Source organism: Seriola aureovittata, chromosome 3 (genome assembly GCF_021018895.1).
Source record: "Seriola aureovittata isolate HTS-2021-v1 ecotype China chromosome 3, ASM2101889v1, whole genome shotgun sequence".
Lineage (NCBI taxonomy): Eukaryota > Metazoa > Chordata > Actinopteri > Carangiformes > Carangidae > Seriola > Seriola aureovittata.
In genome coordinates, this window is record NC_079366.1 from 23,816,335 (window position 1) to 23,836,163 (window position 19,829).

The 19,829-nt window shown below is 42.6% G+C and overlaps 1 protein-coding gene across 9 annotated transcripts in view; it reads left to right on the forward strand.

Moving 5' to 3' along the window:
* Window positions 1-19,829, forward strand: part of fat1a (FAT atypical cadherin 1a) — a 74,411-nt gene that overhangs the window by 46,305 nt on the left and 8,277 nt on the right. For all 9 annotated transcript variants that reach the window (XR_008827203.1, XR_008827204.1, XM_056372554.1 and 6 more), the window contains 13 exons: window positions 974-5,047; window positions 5,677-5,873; window positions 6,004-6,157; window positions 7,497-7,730; window positions 10,885-11,271; window positions 11,920-12,134; window positions 13,680-13,817; window positions 14,061-14,204; window positions 15,706-15,903; window positions 16,605-17,210; window positions 18,276-18,498; window positions 18,597-18,728; window positions 18,831-18,988. Coding sequence is in view for 7 of the 9 variants with exons in the window: in XM_056372554.1 (XP_056228529.1) it covers window positions 974-5,047; window positions 5,677-5,873; window positions 6,004-6,157; window positions 7,497-7,730; window positions 10,885-11,271; window positions 11,920-12,134; window positions 13,680-13,817; window positions 14,061-14,204; window positions 15,706-15,903; window positions 16,605-17,210; window positions 18,276-18,498; window positions 18,597-18,728; window positions 18,831-18,988 (6,860 nt within the window). In the remaining 2 variants the exon portion in view is untranslated. The remainder of the gene's footprint in view (window positions 1-973; window positions 5,048-5,676; window positions 5,874-6,003; window positions 6,158-7,496; window positions 7,731-10,884; window positions 11,272-11,919; window positions 12,135-13,679; window positions 13,818-14,060; window positions 14,205-15,705; window positions 15,904-16,604; window positions 17,211-18,275; window positions 18,499-18,596; window positions 18,729-18,830; window positions 18,989-19,829) is intronic.

Here is a 19,829-nt window from a genome sequence, read left to right on the forward strand (position 1 = left end):
TTTTTTGAGTCAAAGTGATGGCTTAAAACGGAAGTTTACTATCTAATGTTGAAGGGGGGAACTTTTTTGAAGATTTTGTGTCAAATGCTCATCAAACAAATCTTCCTAGTACAACACACAGCAAAATGCAGTTCTAGTTATATTTCTATCTGTGGTGGTAGTTGAAAATATATAAGTTGCACCACTACAAATATTTTAATTGCCAAGTACTTTGTGACAAATAAATAACTGAATAATATATGCAGCTCTCTCCCTGTGTTTGCTGTCAATTTCACCTGTTGCTCCTGCCCTGGCTGGCACTCCCACAGCAGCAGCACGTTGGCTGCTGTCCTGCTCCTCCTCTCCTACATCACTCTCTTCATTACCTACAGTTATTCCTTGCTGACCTTCTCTTGCTGCTCTGACTGCCACAGCGGCACTGGTTGACGTCTGGAAATATTCAAAACAAATTAATTGGGTAGCTAATCACACTGGTCGGACTGTTAAGCTTTCCCATGTGTGTTTTCTTAAGTTTCTAGGTACTCTGTTTTGCTAACACCTCTGGTCCAGACTTTCTCTGTGCCCCTTTTGAGTCGGAAAGTATTTTTCAATATTCATCTGGATGGAAGGAGCAAACGTTCAGCATCAGAGTTAAAGACTTAACATTAACATTATCCACTTGCACTTGCATGAGCAGTTCCCTCTCTCTCTCTCTAGAGAGAGACAGAAGGGGAAGGGGGTGGGGAGGCAGGAAGGGGCTGAGCGAATTAATGCGCTGCGCTCAGCTCTGCAGCGAAATAAGATTTTACCCATTTGAAATAGCAAAAAAAGTAGAAAATCAATACCAATGTTGATATTGTGGCTGGCTGCCACAAATAAATCAATGTATGGTAAAACACTGGTTCTGCCCTAGTTGCCATCACAGGTCAGGATGAAAAACATTTCTAGCACAGCCACATAAACATATTATTCTTTGGTCTTCTCTGTCTTACAGGAAACGTTGCAAACTCATTTGCCATCGACCCTGTTCTCGGGACAATTGCAGTGGCCAAAGAGCTTGATCGCAGCAGCAAGACCCTGTTTGAACTCACTGTTAAGGCATCTGATAATGGAACACCTCCACTGTCAACTACAGCCACTGTACACATTGTGGTAACAGTTTCTGATAATGCAGCTCCCAGGTTCGCTGAAAAGGAATTCTCGGCAGAAGTCAGTGAATCTTCCCACCCGGGAAGCTTTGTGTGCTTGGTCACAGCTGTCAGCCAGTCATCGGTTTTCTATCAAATAAAGGATGGCAACATCAATAACGCATTTGATATAAACCCAAACTCTGGAGTGGTTGTGACCCAGAGAGCTTTAGATTATGAGACCACCTCTCAATACAATCTCATCATACAGGGCACCAACATGGCTGGAATTGCCAGCAACACAACACTTCAGATTCACCTAAAGGATGAAAATGACAATGCTCCAATATTTCTCCAGAGGGAATTCAAAGGAGTAATCAGTGAGTCTGCTCCCGTCAACAGCGTTGTTCTGACCTATGAAAACACTCCTTTCGTCATTCGTGCCTCTGATTCTGATTGCGACCGAAATGCCATGCTCGTCTATCAAATTGTCGAACCTTTCGCACACAACTATTTCGCCATTGACTCGAGCACTGGAGCCATCAGAATTACAACAGCCTTGGATTATGAACAGAGGAGTGTTTTCCGCTTCACAGTCCAGGTCCATGATTTAGGAATGCCACGCCTGTTCGCAGAGACTGCAGCCAATGTGACCATTGAAGTAATTGATGTTAATGACTGCTCACCAGTTTTTAGCCAAGAAGTGTATGAGACAACTGTCATAGTGCCAACATACAAAGGCGTGGAAGTGATTAAAATGAACGCCACAGATGCAGACTCTGAGCCTAACTCCAAACTTCTCTTCTTCATCTCCGAGGGTAATATTGGTGATAAATTTAAGATGGAGCCAATCACAGGCGTAATCTCTGTTCAGAATGTCACACAGTTGAGGAGTCGATATGAATTAAAGGTTAGGGTGTCAGATGGTAGATTTGCCACTGTTGCTACAGTAAAGATAAACGTGAAAGAAAACAAGGAGAGCAAGCTGAAGTTCACCAGGGAGTCCTACAAAGCCTACGTCCAAGAAAACTCGTCGGAAAAGAAAACACTAGCAGTCATTGCTGCTGTTGGGAACCAGGTGAACGAGCCTCTGTTCTATAAAATTTTGAACCCTGACAGCAGGTTTCAAATCAGCCGCACATCTGGAGTAATTTCGACCACTGGGATTCCTTTTGATCGTGAGGCACAGGACACATTTGATATCATTGTTGAGGTCACTAGAGAGGACAAATCTGAAGATACGGCTCATGTTTTAGTGACTGTGACCGTGGAAGATGTGAATGACAACAAACCTATGTTTGTGAACCTTCCCTATCATGCCCTGGTCCAGATGGATGCAGAGGAAGGCCAGGTCATCCGACAGGTCACGGCCGTGGACAAGGACATGGGTTCAAATGCAGATATTCGTTATCACCTGAAAGAGCATCAGGACCACTTTCAAATTAGCCCCTCTGGTGAAATTTCCCTCAGAAAGAAATTTGAGAAGGAGTCACTCAACACAGACTTTGTCATCGTTGTCATGGCAAAAGATAATGGAGAGCCGGTACTCTCGGCTGAAGTAGAAGTGCCAGTAACCGTGGTGAACAGAGCAATGCCTGTATTTGAGAAGCCTTTTTACAGCATTGAAATCCCTGAAAACATTCAGTTACACACGCCTGTGCTTCATGTACAGGCCAATGATTCCGAGAGCCCTCGTATTGTGTACACCATCTCTGAGGGAGATCCTTTCAAACAGTTCTCAATTGATTTCAACACAGGTGTCATTCATGTGATTCAGCCTTTGGACTTTGAGACTCATCCTGCGTATAAGTTAAATGTAAGAGCCACAGACTCTTTGACTGGAGCGCACTCAGATGTGTTTGTTGATATCATACTGGAAGATGTAAATGACAACGCCCCTGTGTTCCTGTCAAAGACCTACTATGCCAATATTTCGGAAGCCTCTGTCATTGGTACATCAGTTTTGCAAGTTCACGCCAAAGATTCTGATACTGGTAATAACCAAGAAGTGTTCTTTCAGTTGGTTGAGGAAAAGGGGAAGAGCTCAGATTATTTCACCATCGATCGTGACACAGGAACAATCTCTACAGCTCAAATACTCGATCATGAGGAAATCCAGCAGCACAAATTGAGAGTCCGCGTTGTGGACGGAGGTGTTCCAGCCCTCTCCGGTGATGTCATCGTGACGATCGACATTACCGACCTAAATGACAACGCTCCAGTATTTACAGAGCACACTTACAAAACCACTATCAGCGAATTGGCTCTACGTGGACATTTCATCACTCAAGTCCAAGCATCAGATGCCGACAGTTCAGACTCCAACAAGTTGGAGTTCTCAATCATATCTGGAAATGAAGATCAGAACTTTGTCATAGACAAACACACAGGTGCCATCATCATTTCCAACCATCGGAGGCCACATATGCAGCCTCTTTACAACCTCAATGTATCAGCATCTGACGGTGTATTCAGAAGCTCAGCACTTGTCATAGTCACAGTTATTGGTGCCAACTTCCACAACCCCACCTTCTCTCAGTTGGACTATGTGGTAGAGCTGGTTGAAAACTCACCTGTTGGTACCTTGGTAGCAGAAGCAAAGGCAACAGATGATGATGAAGGCATTTATGGGCAAATAACATACCAGATTGTCAATGACTTTGCAAAGGACAAGTTTTCTGTCAACGACAACGGGGAGATTTTCACTCTAGAGAGCCTTGATCGTGAGAACACGGTTGAGAAGGTTATTCCTATTTCTCTCATAGCTAAAGACGGTGGTGGAAAAGTAGGCTTTTGTATTGTCAATGTCATTCTCACAGATGTCAATGACAATGCCCCACAGTTCAGAGCAGCTGAGTACAAAGCCACCATTGCATCCGATGTCCCAAGGGGAACCTCTGTGGTTAAAATTGCTGCTTCAGACATGGACGAGGGAAGCAACGCTGACATTGAGTATTCAATCGAGGCAGATGTTGAAAACGTGGAGGAGAACTTTAAAATCCACCCAACCTCTGGGGTCGTTGAAACCAAAGAGAGTCTTATTGGACTTGAAAATGAGCTCTATGCATTCTTTGTGAGGGCAAAGGATACTGGGAATCCATCCAAACATTCAGTTGTACAGGTTTACATCAGGATTGTTGCACCAGAGACCCCAATTCCCAAATTTGCTGAACCACATTACCGTTACACGATTGCTGAAGACCTTCCCATTGGCACAGAAATTGATGTGATTCAGGTAGAGAGTGAGCAACCAGTGGTGTACAGCCTTGTGAGGGGAAACACTCTTGAGAGCAATGAAGATGAGGTGTTTGTCGTAGACAGAGACAGTGGAGCTTTGAAACTCCAGAAAAGCCTCGACCACGAGACTACCAAATGGTACCAACTCACTTTGGTTGCCCAGACAAAATATGAGAACTACGACATAGTTACATCTGTAAACGTAAACATCCAAGTGAAAGACCTCAATGACAACAAGCCTGTCTTTGAGTCAGACCCTTACGAGGCTGTCATTGTGGAAAACCTTCCTAGTGGGACTCAAGTGATCCAAGTTAAAGCCACCGACCAAGACTCTGGAACCAACGGACATGTCGTATACAGCCTCGACCCCAAACAGAACTTGCGGGAGATCTCAGAGCTGTTTGCTGTTAATAGTGAAACTGGATGGGTGACCACTTTAAAAGAGCTAGACCGCGAAAAGATGAACAAATACACACTGGCTGTCCTGGCCACAGACCAAGGGGATAAAGTCCAACATGTTACTGGCACCAGAGTGGAAGTAACAGTCGCCGATGTGAATGACAACCCACCCCGCTTCACTGCAGAGATCTACAAAGGCACAGTGAGTGAAGATGACCCTCCACCCAGCGGGGTGATTGCTATCCTCAGCACCACGGATGACGATTCTGAAGACATCAATAAACAAGTGAACTACTTCATCACAGGTGGGCGTTCATTATTTTGCAAAACAGATAATTAGTAAGCCCAGAGAGTTTACTCCCTACTCCTTTGTGTAACAGTTTTTCATAAACAGAGCTTAGGGGGGGATTATCCGTTTATGCCACTTAATATGATGATAATATCTCATCTGTGAAACATTACACAGTCCTATTATCTCTTAGGAGTCTGAGTTATTGCCTAATCTGCCCAAGCTCTAGGCAAATATTTAGGTCATCATAATACAGAAATGTATAATTATCTGAATAATGCTTTGAAATAGACTGGGGAAAAATACTTCCTCTGGTGCTAATTAGCAAGCATGAAGAACTATGCCAAGTCTGGAAATATCAAGAGTAATCAGGAACCAGAATTATCATTAGATCATGTACATTTTTCAACATACGGCTGTTTTTTTTTTTTTTTTTGGCTTGAAGGTTTGCTTGTGTACCAAACATGTTTGATTTAGAAGTAACGATTTGTGAAGTAGTGCTGAATACTTGATACATGATTTCAGAGATCATTAATTGGAGTTAAAAATTGAGGACAGATCCTGTCCTTTTAAAGACTCAGGCTGCTTCCTGCTTCTGAACTGATGATCATTCTAAAATGTTATATTCCTTTTAACACCAAACAGGAGGGGACCCGCTCGGCCAATTTGCCATCGAACACATTCAGAATGAATGGAAGGTCTCTGTCAGGAAGCCGTTGGACCGTGAAGAGAAGGACAATTATCTCCTTAACATTACTGCCAGTGATGGCATCTTCACTGCCAAAGCCATTGTGGAGGTCAAGGTGCTGGATGCCAATGACAACAGCCCTGTATGCGAAAAGGTATACATAATTCTTTCCCCCCAGTTATGTTGTAATTTCAGCAGTTCTGTTTGTTGTTTCCTCTTTTTCCAAGTATTCACTTTAATTTCTCTCCCTCTTGCATTTTCCTCTTCCTCTATCCGTCCCCCAGTCTCTATACAGCGAGAGCGTCCCAGAGGACTCCCCCGCAGGCAGGCTCATCTTGCAGGTCGCTGCCACAGATGCTGACATTCGCTCAAACGCCCAAATCTCTTATGAGCTCCAGGGAGTTGGATCAGAATTGTTCGTCATTGACTCTGATACAGGTGTGTATCTGTGCGGTAACAGGCTTGAGTGCGATGTTTTGTGGTCAGTGTAAAATCCCAATTCTTATTGTATTCATTTGTCTTTTCTGAAGCCATCTGTGTCCTCATTCATTGTGTTGGATTTCATTCAAGCTATGTAGCAGGTTATTCTGAATTTCAGGGAGCAGTATTTGGGAAACTCATGTTTAAGTCTTTCATCACTCACGGCCCTCTGCTTCGAGTCACAAAATGAAAAAGGCAGCTCAGCATGACAGCAGTCTTACATTCTATGTTCTTAAGATTCAGGAATTGTGATCCTTCTGCAAAATGTCAGCTTTTTTATATTTGTGTTTCTCTGTGTGTGGGTTTGCAAATCATCATCATCCATGAAGAAGGCCAGCAAGTTTTCTTTTGCCCAGTTGTTATTTACTTATTCATTTTTTAAAATAGCCAAGAATATTCTCCTGCAGGGCAACTGAAAGAGCCACAGTGGCGCCAAAATACAGAGTCTAACACTTCAATTGAATTGCTGCAATACTTGCCTCCAAATAATGTCTTCTGGGAGACCTTCTAAATGAGACACCCCAGCTGGTTGCTGGGATGAAAAAAGAAAGAAGGAAAAAGGAGAGAAAAAACAATGCCAGTTAATCACCACCAACCTGTTTTTAAAACAAATGCAAAGTAAAATCATTAAAGGACAAAACAAACTAAGCCAGCAGATTTAAACAGCCATGCAACACATCTGCTGTTGCACAAGATCCCTGAGCAACAGCAAAATTCAGCCTTAATATGCTGAAAGACTGACACCAAGACAGACAATAAGGCAACAATGCCATCCAGCTGTCATTTGACTACACTCAGTATTAAGTCTCTAGCAGCAGTGCTACTGTTATGGAGAGGGAATGTTTTTTTTTTTTCTCGGTGCAGACAAGTAGGATTATTGCAGATGAGGACCGCCAAGAGGCTCTGGAGTTTTCCAGAGAGGCTGTGGTAATGTTGGCTGCCGCAATTCCAAGCTGATCTTAGCTGCCAACACTGATGTTTTCCTTCATCGCCCCACTCTCTTTGCCTTCCTCTCCCTCCTCTTGCGCTCCAATTACTTATTTATTCCCCCCTCTTCTCTGTCTTGAAAACCATTAGTTGTTTAGATGCTTTTGAATTTGTTAGTAGACAGTAGACGAGGGGGTTACAGTGTTTTGTTCTCTTATACACAAACTTAGTCTTGTGATTAATTGCACAGATTGTATTTTTGTCTATCAAGGGAATGGCTTCGTTATTATTAATTTTCTTACACTCTTCTGGGAGTAGAAGGGACATGTCTCTGTGTATTTTGTTCAAAATAGTTCTGTCTCACCTCCAGGGGAGCTGAAGACCTTACAGCCCCTGGACCGAGAGGAGCAAGACGAGCACAGGTTCAAAATGCGGGCAGTAGACGGAGGAGGGCGGTACTGCGAGGCCGACATCCACATCACCGTGGAAGATTTCAACGACAACCCTCCGCAGTTCTCGTCCGATCCCTACACCTTTACAGTCTTCGAGAACACAGAGACGGGCACATACGTGGCGAAACTGCAGGCAAACGATATCGACAGTGGTGAGGCACTTTATTCTCAGGCACAATTTTTTCACGACCTTGTACTACGACCTTGTACTCCCCCAAAAAAATCATTCTGGTATTTTAATTTCTGATGTGTAGTAGAGAAAGTGAATACAGCACCTACTATAATGGATTCAGTTCAGCGCTTGGTCATCACAATAACTGGGAAATCTTTGTTTTTGAGGTAGACAAACAATTAGTAATCATTATGATATGGGTCTTAATGTCATTATCTCCATTTGAGTTCTTCTTTTGAATACTTTAATATTTTGTAGCTGCTCTAACGTTACTGCCACAGTGCACTGAATCAATAAGTATCAGAATTATGTTTTAGCTAAACTTTGGAGACGCTTGGAGCTCTCAGGATAATCGGTTTCCATTCAGTCTTAGTTTCTGCTGAGGCAATAGAAAGTTAATTATGAGGCAATACGCTCACAAATGCCTGTACATTATTCTTCAAATGCAATTAACAGCATCCCAGTTCATTACTCAAAGTCACAATAAAATAGCAAGCACTTATAATTCAAGAATACTTTAAAGCAGCTTTTTTAGATTCATGGTATACTGTATGCATATGTGTTTTGGCTCAGTGCTGACTAACAATGCCCAGGTTATTATCTTCCCATTATGCAACTGCATTACACTAAATGGCAAGAGGGAGGGATAACAAATGTGGAATTTCATGAATGATAAACCCCTCAAATTAAAAGCTCCATTACACTCTAATGAAATTCTTCTCTCTTCAAGCTGAATCCTCAAAAGGGATAATTGCAATTTTCCATTTGCCTGGTGCAAAGCCACCAGGCCTCATATTTATCTCAGGCGTCTTCACCTTTCAGAAAAGCATTGCCAACCAGTGAGAGGTTTACACGTGGGTAAGACTGAGATCTTAAAGCCGAGCGATTTAACAGTCATTTAAACTCCTTGAGACTTAATCCAGGAATCGTTTGGACCTTCCGCTCCAGAATACAGCTTTAGTTTAGCGAAGCAGGACATTCTAGCTTAAAGAACCATTTCAGCCTCCTTCCTGTCAGACAATCAACACCCTCTCTTTCTATTTCCCCCTTTTTTCCCAGTCCCTCATTTGGATAGACTGACAGCCTGACATAATGAAAGGAAAGCCAGAATTAGGTCCCTCAGAGAGAAACATTAAATGGTAAAATTGGAAAGAGCAGGTATTAAGATATTTCTTCCCTGAGGCTTTCTGGCACAAAAAGCTTCACATTTTGAATATCAAGGATAAGGGTACTTGAAGAAAGGGTGGAGAAAAAAGGTGCTCCCTGCAGTTTAGCCAGGAGCAATAATTATTTAGAGTTACACTGAGTTGAAGCAGAGAGGGATTTGATTAGTATTTGTCTCACACTCACGGGTATCGCACATTGAGAGTTCTTTTTTTGTGTGTGTGTGTGTGTGTGTGTCTAGTATTTTTTGATTTAGGTGCAGGCTTGAAGCACAACTGGCAAGTCCCACACAGACACGCGAAGAGTACAAGAAAAATAGACGTTGTAGCTTTGACCCAGTTCACTCAGGCTCCAGTCAACTGTCTTGCAGCCAACCATCAAAATGCGAAGCCTAATGTAACCCTCTCCCTAAGAGAAAAGAGTTGCTTTATCTTGCATCGATATTTGACTCTCCATGTCTCTGTGTGGACCCGTTCTTGGCACTAGTTGCTGTGTGCCACAGCCCTCTGCGATCCGCCTGCCCATTTGGCTGGAAGACGTTTGATAGTTACCCACATCGCTGCTCCTCAGTTCAGCCTGCTGCTACAATCTCTGAGAGGCAGCACTTATCAGTGTGGAATGGTTATGAACCAGACAGACAATCAGACCCAGACTGGTGCCCTTGATCTGTGATAAACTAAAGTTATGCGAGTACACATTCCTTCTTTAATTCTGCTCTGACCTTTATCACTCTGCCCGGATCTGTCTGTTTCCCTTCGCCCTCTGCACTGCCTTGCTGTTGTTATTTTGCTTCATTTGATTTTTCATGCTGCTTCATCGTAAGGGAACTAAATCATTTTCTGCTTTGTCCACTTCTCTGTGCCAAGCTTGTTCTTGACAGTCTGGCATCCAATTGAAGCTAATGAAAAATATGTCTTAAAACTACAGATGTCCACAAAATAAAGTCTGAAAACAGCCAGCAGTTAATCTGCACTGAATAAATGTTATGTACAACACTCTTTGATATAGAGCTGTAAGTAAAGATTATTTTCATTATTAATTAATCTGCTACTTTTTTCTTTATTAATCCAATGAATTGTTTATTTAGAAAATAGCATAAATGCCTATTATAAGGTTTAGGAGGTCAAGTTGATGTATTACCAAAGATATTCAGTTTACTGTCATACATGACAAAGGAGATGCCAATTAATGGACTGTCAGTCGACTAATCACTCCAGCTCTGATGTAATATTACATGATTCAGGCGTGAGCGTACAATCATAATAGCATGCACTAAGAAATATAGCCAATCATAATTCAACACAATTCTCTTAACACTTCTCCACCATTAAGCATTTGTCACAAGGATGATCAAACCAGATTAAAGTGATTGGAAAGCGTATAAGCAGGGCTCCCCACGGTCTCTCCAGCCTGATAATGAGATCCATGGAGGATGGTGGGTGGGGGGGGACTTACCTGATAAATGGGAATATAATAGCATATTTCAAATGGAGGCCACCTGCAGAAAGGCATTATGATTATTATTGTGATCCGTCTCTGTCTTGTTGCTGGGAGCGTCTTGCTAGTGGGAGGACATGAGTTATGAGGATGGCACGGATTAGACGTTTACAGCTCCTGCTTTATCAGAGGCTGTGTGAAAGATGGATGCTTTGGAATGAGAATAGAGGTTGACGATTTTAATCAGTCTCAGATCAATACGTCAATATAAGAATTGATATGCTTGTTTTAAAGGAGTGTTTCTGTTGATGTGGCCATCAGGCTTATTGGTGATGATAACACTTCACTCAGCAGCCTAATTATTTGGATGTGGGTAGTCTGTTCAGCAACAGGAGAGGTCAGACACTCAGACAGGTTGTAAACTGAGAGGTATCATATCATAACTACTCTGCCAAAATGCAATAAAAAAAGATCCATGTTGCACAATAAAAAAAAAAAAAAAAAACTAAATTGTCCTTTTTCTTTCATTCCAGGTCTCAATAGTGACATCCTCTACTCGTTAGTCAATTCCGCTGATGGATATTTCTCTATTGACGAGCACACTGGTGTAATAAGCCTGGAGCGTCCCCTGGACCGTGAGGTGCAGTCAGTGTATGAGCTGAAAGCCCGTGCCAGCGACCAGGGTTCGCCGCGTCTCTCCTCGCTGTGCCAGGTGGTGATCTCTGTCCTGGACATCAACGACAACCCACCAGTGTTTGAGCACCGTGAATACACAGCCACCGTGTCCGAGGACGTGGCGGTGGGCACACAGGTGCTCAGAGTGCAGGCCGCCAGCCGGGACACAGAGGCTAACGGAGAGATCTCTTACAGCATCATCAGCGGGAATGAGCACGGCATGTTCAGTGTGGACCCACGTACAGGTATGTGGTAGCATGAAATAGATGTACTGTACTACTTCCTGTACAATTAAATTTGATAATGAATTCTAAAAACTTAAATTTAATTTTAATGAATTTAACAAATTCAAACATGATAGGAGAACATATCATGACCACAGGATTAGATATCTAGAGCGACGTCGCCCATACCATTACGTTGTTGGCAGCTGATGTGGACAAAAATGGCAGTATCTCTGACACTTCAGCCTGTTTGTGGACATTTGCAAACAAACAAATAAAACTCACTCAGAACTTTCAAAAGCAGCACCCTGTTTTGTTTGAGACTGGAAAACTGCAGCGCAGCACCAAAGAAAAAGGATAGGGTATTGTTCTGTTGTCCAGCTGCAAGCACTAATGCAAGTTAAAGGAGCTGAGCCAGGTCAAACTTTTGAATTTCAAATGAGAGCTAGTGACGGATTTGACTTGTGGTTTGTGTTGCATTTCATCTGAAAATGTTTGCATGTAGAAATATAAACCAGTTGACTAAAGTAATGACAGGAGTGGACATAATACGTTGTGTTCTTTATGTATATGTTGTTGTATCATTATGGTGCTCAGTAAGAATTTTCATAATGTGACACCAACACACTCTCTAACTTCCTGCCTTTTCTCCTGTCTCCGTGTCCTCAGGTGACATCTTTGTGATTGAGCCATTGGACTATGAGGTCTCCCATGAATACTACATCACCATAGAGGCTACAGATGGTGGCTCACCGCCGCTCAGCGACATGGCCACTGTGAACATCAACCTGACTGATGTCAATGACAACAGACCTGTCTTCAGCCAGGATGTGTACACAGCTGTTGTCAGCGAGGACACGGAGCTGGGAAAAACTGTGATGGCGGTAAGAAAATACGTACTATGTTTGCATACAGTAGGTGCTTGTTGTGGAGAAATAACCCATAATTAATATAAAAGTGCATCCAGGGTGAGAGACATGTTTCATCTCTCTCTCTCTCTCACCTCACTCTCTCTCCACCCAGCTAAATCTGTTGGTTCGTTTGCTTTCTCACTCAGTCGTTTGTCTACTCCCTCACAGGTTTTCTCCTCTCTGTCCATTACTCACTGAACACACTATCACGTATCTGCACCTGTGGCAAATCACCATCTGGTGGCACAGCTAAATTAGGACCAATGCTCTTCATGCTCACTGCACCCCTGTTCTCGAGCATTATCTGACACACATGCTCAAACAGTTTAATTAAAAGGCATTTGACTCATTAAGCCTCTATGCAAGATAAGGCGCTTTCTACCTTTTGCATGTAAAATTTTCACTCCATCTATTCCTGTCTACCTCACCTCTCCTCCTACCCCATAAAAGACTGATGCTTACGGCCATTTATCTGTGTCTAATGTACCTGAATATAAATTATCGATCATGAAATTAGATTTTAATACCCACCATTGTCTCATAGTTGTAAATCTTCACTGTCTGCTGATTTCCCTGGGGATTCCTTTCAATATGTGACGGTTGGTGGGTTTTAAGATCGTGTGTGTTTCTGTGTGTGTGTATGTGTGTGTGCGTGATTGTGTTTGATGGAGGAGTGTGGAAGGAAAAGGTCATACGTATCTGTATGACGTTGCCACAGTAAGGTTGCAATTAACGATTATTTTGATGTTTGTCAATCATCTGATTATTTTCTCTATGAATGAGTTGTTTCATTAAAAAATCTCAACTCTGAGATTCTGAGAAAAATCTCCGAGTCCAAGGGGAAGGAAAAAGTCTGAGACACTGGAAAAACTTTTACATTTTTTGCCCTTTTGTTCAGAAATTCACTCAAAAAATAACAATGATTATCAGAATAGTTGCCAATGAATTTTCTGTTGATTAAAGTAAGATTAAACGATTAATCCATTGGTGGTTTCAGCTTTACAGTGGTGCTTTAAAACTCTTGCATTTCTCAAAAAATACATATGCATAATTAAACAACAATCAAAGATTAAGTTAATTAAAAATGTCTTTATTTTTTATTTATTAAGAGTTCAACACTCAAAAATCTGTTTAATTTGCTTCACTAGGATTGTGAAAACTCACTAACAGTCATCAGACTTTAATTCAAATGTTGCTAAATCCTGATTGGTGCATGGAGGTATATGACATCACATTTTTCCAATGAATCCCGCCCACTGGAAACTAGTAAAGACACAAACATAAATATAGAAATCCTCCTGTAAAATAACCAGATTTGGTGTAAATGTGGCAGATAATTGTGTGTTCATGTAAAACCCCATCACTCATAGGAAGAAGCTGATTGAGAAAATAGGTTTTTAGAGCTTGAAACATATAAGCTAACATAAGCTATACAGGCAAAGGCATTCAATTGTGGGTTAAAGGCCTTATCAAAGATTGTTGATTGATCATTGATTTGATTGTTTAATTGATTTAAAGGTTATGGCTGAGGATCTTGATGGGCCTTCCTATGATCGCGTACGCTTCTCCATCGTGGACGGGAACCAAGGCAGCCCCTTCACCATCGATCCGGTCAGAGGAGAACTGAAAGTTGCTCGCCAGCTGGACAGAGAGAGAGTAAGAGAAACAGCAGATACAATGCTGACTGTACACATAGACTTTAATCCACTGAGGAACTAATTGCACTCTATGCAGAAATCCAATCAGAGTCATGTCAAGCCTAATAGGAAAGCTTGTTTACCGAACTCCACTGCATTATTGCTTAGAAAAGCAGCTTTGCATATGTATGGTAATTCTCTCCCTCTCTCTCTCTCTCTCTCTCTCTCTCTCTCTCTCTCTCTCTCTCTCTCTCTCTCTCAGACTTCAGGGTACACTCTGACGGTGGTAGCCTCAGACAATGGGGTGCCCCCTCTTTCAAGCAGCACCATGATCAACATCGACATCTCAGACGTCAATGACAACCCGCCACTTTTCTCCCAGTCCAACTACAGCCTCATCATCCAGGTGAGGGGGGGGGAATGGATCAGTGTGGAGGACATGAAAATGAGGTGGAATGAAAGGAGGAAAGAGTGGGGGAGGTGCAGGGGGGAGAGGGTTGCAGTGGACACAGAGAGAGGGATTAACAGGGAGGAATAATGGGAGACTGTGCGACTAGAATGTCAAGAAGCAGGTTGGAGGATGGAGCAGTAACAGAGGTAAGGAAGAGGGAGAAACTGAAAGACATAGGCTGCATCTTAAGTATAAGAATGCAGATAAAATATTTATCAGAAAATTTGAAGCTGATAATGAATGGTTGACTCTAGTACAGGGAAAACGTGTAAAGTTGAGAAAAATGAAAGGAGATGCACTTGTATCCTTGCTTGGGAAATAAAAAAAAAATAGGAACAAATAATGATCCCAAAGGTAAGAGGGAAGGTGATCTGTTTCCAATTTTCCTGTCTGTTTAGAAAACTGAAAAAGTAATTTATGAGATACTCTGAGAAGACACAGCTCAAGCACCTCACGATAAAAGATTGCTCTGCCCCTGCAAAAAAAAATCCTGACTGGTTTTACTTTACTCACTGTGGAACTTTGATCAAAGTGAAGCACAAAATCACACTAAAACAGAACAGGAAAACACACACACACACACACACACACGCACAGGGCCCACACATACTGTACACATCACCAGGAATATCAGGAGAGCTTTGAGTCATGACTTGAAAGAGTCAACAGCGGGGACACATCTGAAGCTCATTCATGCACAGAAAAGAAGAGACAAGGACTTAACTGTGAAACTGACGGTCCCTTTGACTGTTACTCATCACAAGCCTATTCGCAGCATCGTGGACCAGCTGTTAGACAAGGGCATGAAGCAAACACCAGTACCAATCAGAGAACATAATATGAATTGACACAAACTAGATTTTACAACTGCAAAAGTCGTAGATGGTGAGACTAAATGAAAAGTTGAAAACGATTACCAGAGTTATTCCAATTCATGTCACCCGGAACCACAAATGTCAACCACTCTGTGGTGCCAGAAGAAAGGTCAGGGGTCATCAAAGTCATTAGGATTCATCATCTGGAAACCATGAATATGAGTTGAATAAGATTTTGTGCCAGTCCATTCAGTAGGCCTTGAGATATTTCTCAGGAAGTTCAAACTTGGACCTGCAGGTGGTGCTAGGGGAAGAATGAAGGATTGAAAGTGAATAGGATTTCTCCTCTAAAGACCATGAATGTTTGCAAAACATACACGACACACCAACATTTCCACCTGCTGCTGAAGAGTTTCACTTTTTTTGGCTGGAAAGAATATGGTCCCAGCAGATCTTCAATGAAGACAGTTTCAGACAGTCACTGTTGCAACACATTTCTCCCACATCAGCAGTGTTCTGTGGGTGCATATCCTCACTTCTGAAAAAAACATTTGCAGTACTACATGACAGAACTGAACAGCTTCACGACGACCGCCTCCTCTCACCACAAATATTAAACTCTCCCCTCTTGTATCCCACAGGAGAATCGACCGAAAGGCACAAGTGTTCTTCAGCTCACCGTAACCGATCGGGACGCCTCCCACAACGGCCCACCTTTCACCTTTGCCATCATGGATGGGAACGAGGGCGACGCTTTCCACATCAATCAGCATGGAGCTCTAGTAGCCATGGGGGCGCTGAACAGGAGAAGTAAAGAACACTACCTACTTCAAGCACAGGTGAGTCACAGCAGTGAGGAGAAACCAGAGTTGAGAGGTTGTATTGATTTAACCATCAAGCCACAGCAACCTGATGTATTTGTCTTTCCTCTTTTCCCTCTCTGTACCTTTTCTGCCATCCTCACTCACTTGCTATCTCTTCCTCTTTTTCCTCTCAAACTATTCAGAGTTTGTCTCTGCGTCTCCATCTTTTAATCCCGCTAAATGTAATTTGAAATTTTGCCTTTGCAAACAACAGCATGAAAAGACTGAATTGAAATAGGCAGTATAATAAAGCTGCTGCATCAGAGTGCATCTCATATTAGAAGCATAAATAAAAGACATTTGCTTTAAGTTTGTTATGGTACGATTATGTGTGTTGCTGGCTGTTGATGTGTCACCTTAGAGGAAAGAACAAAGGGAAAAAAAAAAAGAGTGGGCAGATGGAATATGAGATCTAAGTGTGAAGTCTCGTTACACACAAGATGCACACTCATGCTTGAGTTATAGTTTTTTTGTTTTTCTTGCAGAACCGGTGAACGTCCATGTGTCAGTGTGAATGTTAAAGTGCACGATCTGTATATGTTATGATGGCTTTAATACCTAATGTGCTGACAGTATGAATGTCAGCAGTGGAAGAGCTTGATTGCCCTCTGCTGTCGGAAAAATAATTCTTGCAGATAAAAACTTGGATGTATCTCCCTTCTCCTCTCTCACATTAGGTGTCAGACAGCGGCAAACCTCCGCTCTTCTCCACCGCCTTCATCAGTGTGCGTATAATCGAGGAGAGCGTCTACCCCCCTGCCATTCTTCCTCTGGACATTTTCATCTCCACCGCTGGCGATGAATACCCCGGAGGTGTCCTGGGCAAGATCCACGCCACTGACCAAGACATCTACGACACCCTCACCTACAGCCTCGCCCCTTCATCCACCTCCTACTCCTCGTCCGCAGATGAGGGCGGTGCCTTGTTTTCAGTCTCCGCCTCCGATGGTAAAGTTATCGCCCTGCGGCCTCTTGACGTGGGTCACTACCCACTCAATGTGACGGTGACCGACGGGCGCTTCACCACAGCCGCCGATGTCACCGTGCATGTTCGACAAGCAGCTCGTCAGGCCCTGGACAACTCTGTCGCCGTACGCTTCGCAAATATCGCTCCGGAGGAGTTTATCGGGGACTACTGGCGCAACTTCCAGCGGGCACTGAGGAACATCGCTGGGGTGAGGAGGAGTGAGGTGCAGTTAGTGAGTCTGCAGCCTTCTGAGCAAGGAGATCTGGACGTGCTGCTGACTCTAGAGAGATCTGGAAGCCCTTACCAGTCACAGGAGGTAAGATCAAGCAGAATTAGCTTTTATGTGTCTAGATAATTACTAGTTTATTTATAGTTGACGGTGCTTGGTTTGGGACTGGGGATGATTTGGGCCGCAACGACCATCAATCAATTCATTTTTTAGTCTATATAACATGAGGCCCAAGGTAATGCATTTAATTATTTTGTTCAGCAAACAGTTCAAAAACTCAAAAATATTCCGTTTATAATAAATTGAAAGAGAGAAAAGCTGAAAATCTCCATTTTGAAAACCTGGAACTACAGATTGTTTGGCGTTTTTGTTTGTAAAATCACTAAAACAGCTGAATAACTTTCTGTCGGGCAAGTAGTCGATGAATCAATGAACATGTTATGATTACATTTAAGGTTGTAACTAAGTGTTATTTTCATTATTGATTAATCTGCAGATAATTTTTCTGACTAATCAATTAATCATTTAGTCTGTAATGTCAGAAAATACTGAAAACATGGCAAACTCGTTTTGCTTGGTTTCTTTCCCACCATCAGTCTAAAGTCCACAGATATTTGATATACAACAGCGAAAAAAGCTTTTGACTATAAAATGTCAGGAAATTGTGAAACATGTTCATCACAGAATTCATGATGACATCTTCTCATCCCACGTTTTATCTTATTATTTATCCAATACCCCAAAATATTAAATTGACCGTCATACATGCCAAATAAAAGCATCAAATCTTCACATGTGAAAAGTACAACCGGCAAATGTTTGATATTTTAGCTTGAAAAATGACTTTTTTACCTGATGATGTGACAGTGAAAGTTTATGATCCGACTTCCTGGAGTGCAGTAAACTTAATTATCACCTCTGTGAAAAATATGTGAAATGATTAATCAATTATCAAAGCAGTTTCAGATTCGTTTACGGCCAATTGACTGATCAGTCAACTGTTTCAGCTTATCCTTGAATATTAGGTGTTTTTGCTTTATAAATGACTGTCATTAATCAATAATCAACATTACTGTGGATGAATTTTCTATTGATTAAGTACTTATCTCAGCACGGCTCCTCTTTACTGAGTCTTTTGCTCTTCATCCTCAGGTTGTCTTCCGTAAGCTGAACTCCTCTGCAGCGGTCATTGAGGAGATGACGGGGGTCCGGATCATACGGGTGGTGCAGAAGCTGTGCGCCGGGCTGGACTGCCCACTGCGCTTCTGCGACGAGGTCATCTCCCTGGATAAAACCGCCATGTCCACTTACAGCACGGCTCGCATCAGCTTCGTTACACCGCGCCACCAGAGAACTGCTACCTGCCAGTGTGACGGTACGCTGATCACACCTCATATTCACACACACATATTTATTCACACATTTATTGTCTCTTAGAACTCACGTTCTGAGTGGATGTATTTTGGTACATAGGAGGCAGGTGTCCCATGCTGAACAACCTGTGTGAGAGCAGTCCCTGTCCTGAGGGGATGGAGTGTGAGGCGGATCCGAGAGAGAACATATACAGCTGTGTGTGTCCAGAGGGCAAGAAGGGCAAATGCTCTGGTAAGACCACCCCCCTCTTTATCCGTGTCCCAAGATATCTTTGTCCTTTGCTTTTTCTTCTTTTTTTTTTTTTTTTTTAAATAAATGTCTGTCACCTCATAGATGGCCACTCGCTGACATTCAGCGGCAGCGGCTACGTGAAATATCATCTGATGGAGAATGAAAACAAGGAGCTGATGAAACTGTCTCTGAGGCTCAGGACATTCTCCAGCCACGCTACTGTCATGTATGCTAAAGGAACGGACTACAGCATCCTCGAGGTGTGTGTGTTGTGTGTGTGTGAGTGTGTGTGTGTTTGTGTGTGTGTGTGCGTGTGTGTCTAAACCAGCCGTAATCCTACATTTATTCCTCCAGCCTCTTTAAAACTGACACGATGACCTTGCTTATCATAATTAAGTCTAGACTGACGACCTCTCTACATTTCTTAGCCCATCTCTGTATTACCACCCAAGCATTTCCATATCAGAAGGGCTTAATGAAACACACAACCTACCCGCCTTCCTTTGGGACCATCCCACCAGCTAACTATGCTGAAGGGTTCAAGCCAAAAAAGAAGCCATTTTTTAAAAACTCCTTTCACATGAGGGACGATGGGAATGTGGTGGTGGGTTGACAAACTCACACACAAGAGCTATTTTAGTACTGGGAGGGAAACAGAAAGCAGTTTTCCACACATTCCTTTTAGAGTCTGTCTGGAACAGCAGTCTGCACGCCAGACTTTAGCCTAAAACCTGACTGGCCAGCAGGCAGGCACTTATTGTTTATCAGACTGCCATGTAAGGCTTTTAATATCTACAGTTCCTATGTTTGTTTTAGAGGCATGAAGCAAAGTTGTATTGTTGTACAAAGCTGTTTTTCTCCCTTAAAGGAAAATAATCAGGCGTATTCTCTGACAGGGAGTGATCTCAAACAGCGTTATACATTGATTTCTAACAGCGACTTGATTTGATTACAAGTTTTAATGTTGTGTTAATGAAGTCTGATATACACTGAGTGTTCAGGGGCGGCTGCGGCTCAGGAGGTAGACCGGGTCGTCCACTCATTAGAAGGTCGGTGGTTCGATCCCCGGCTCCTCCTGTACGAGTGTGTGAATGAATGGCT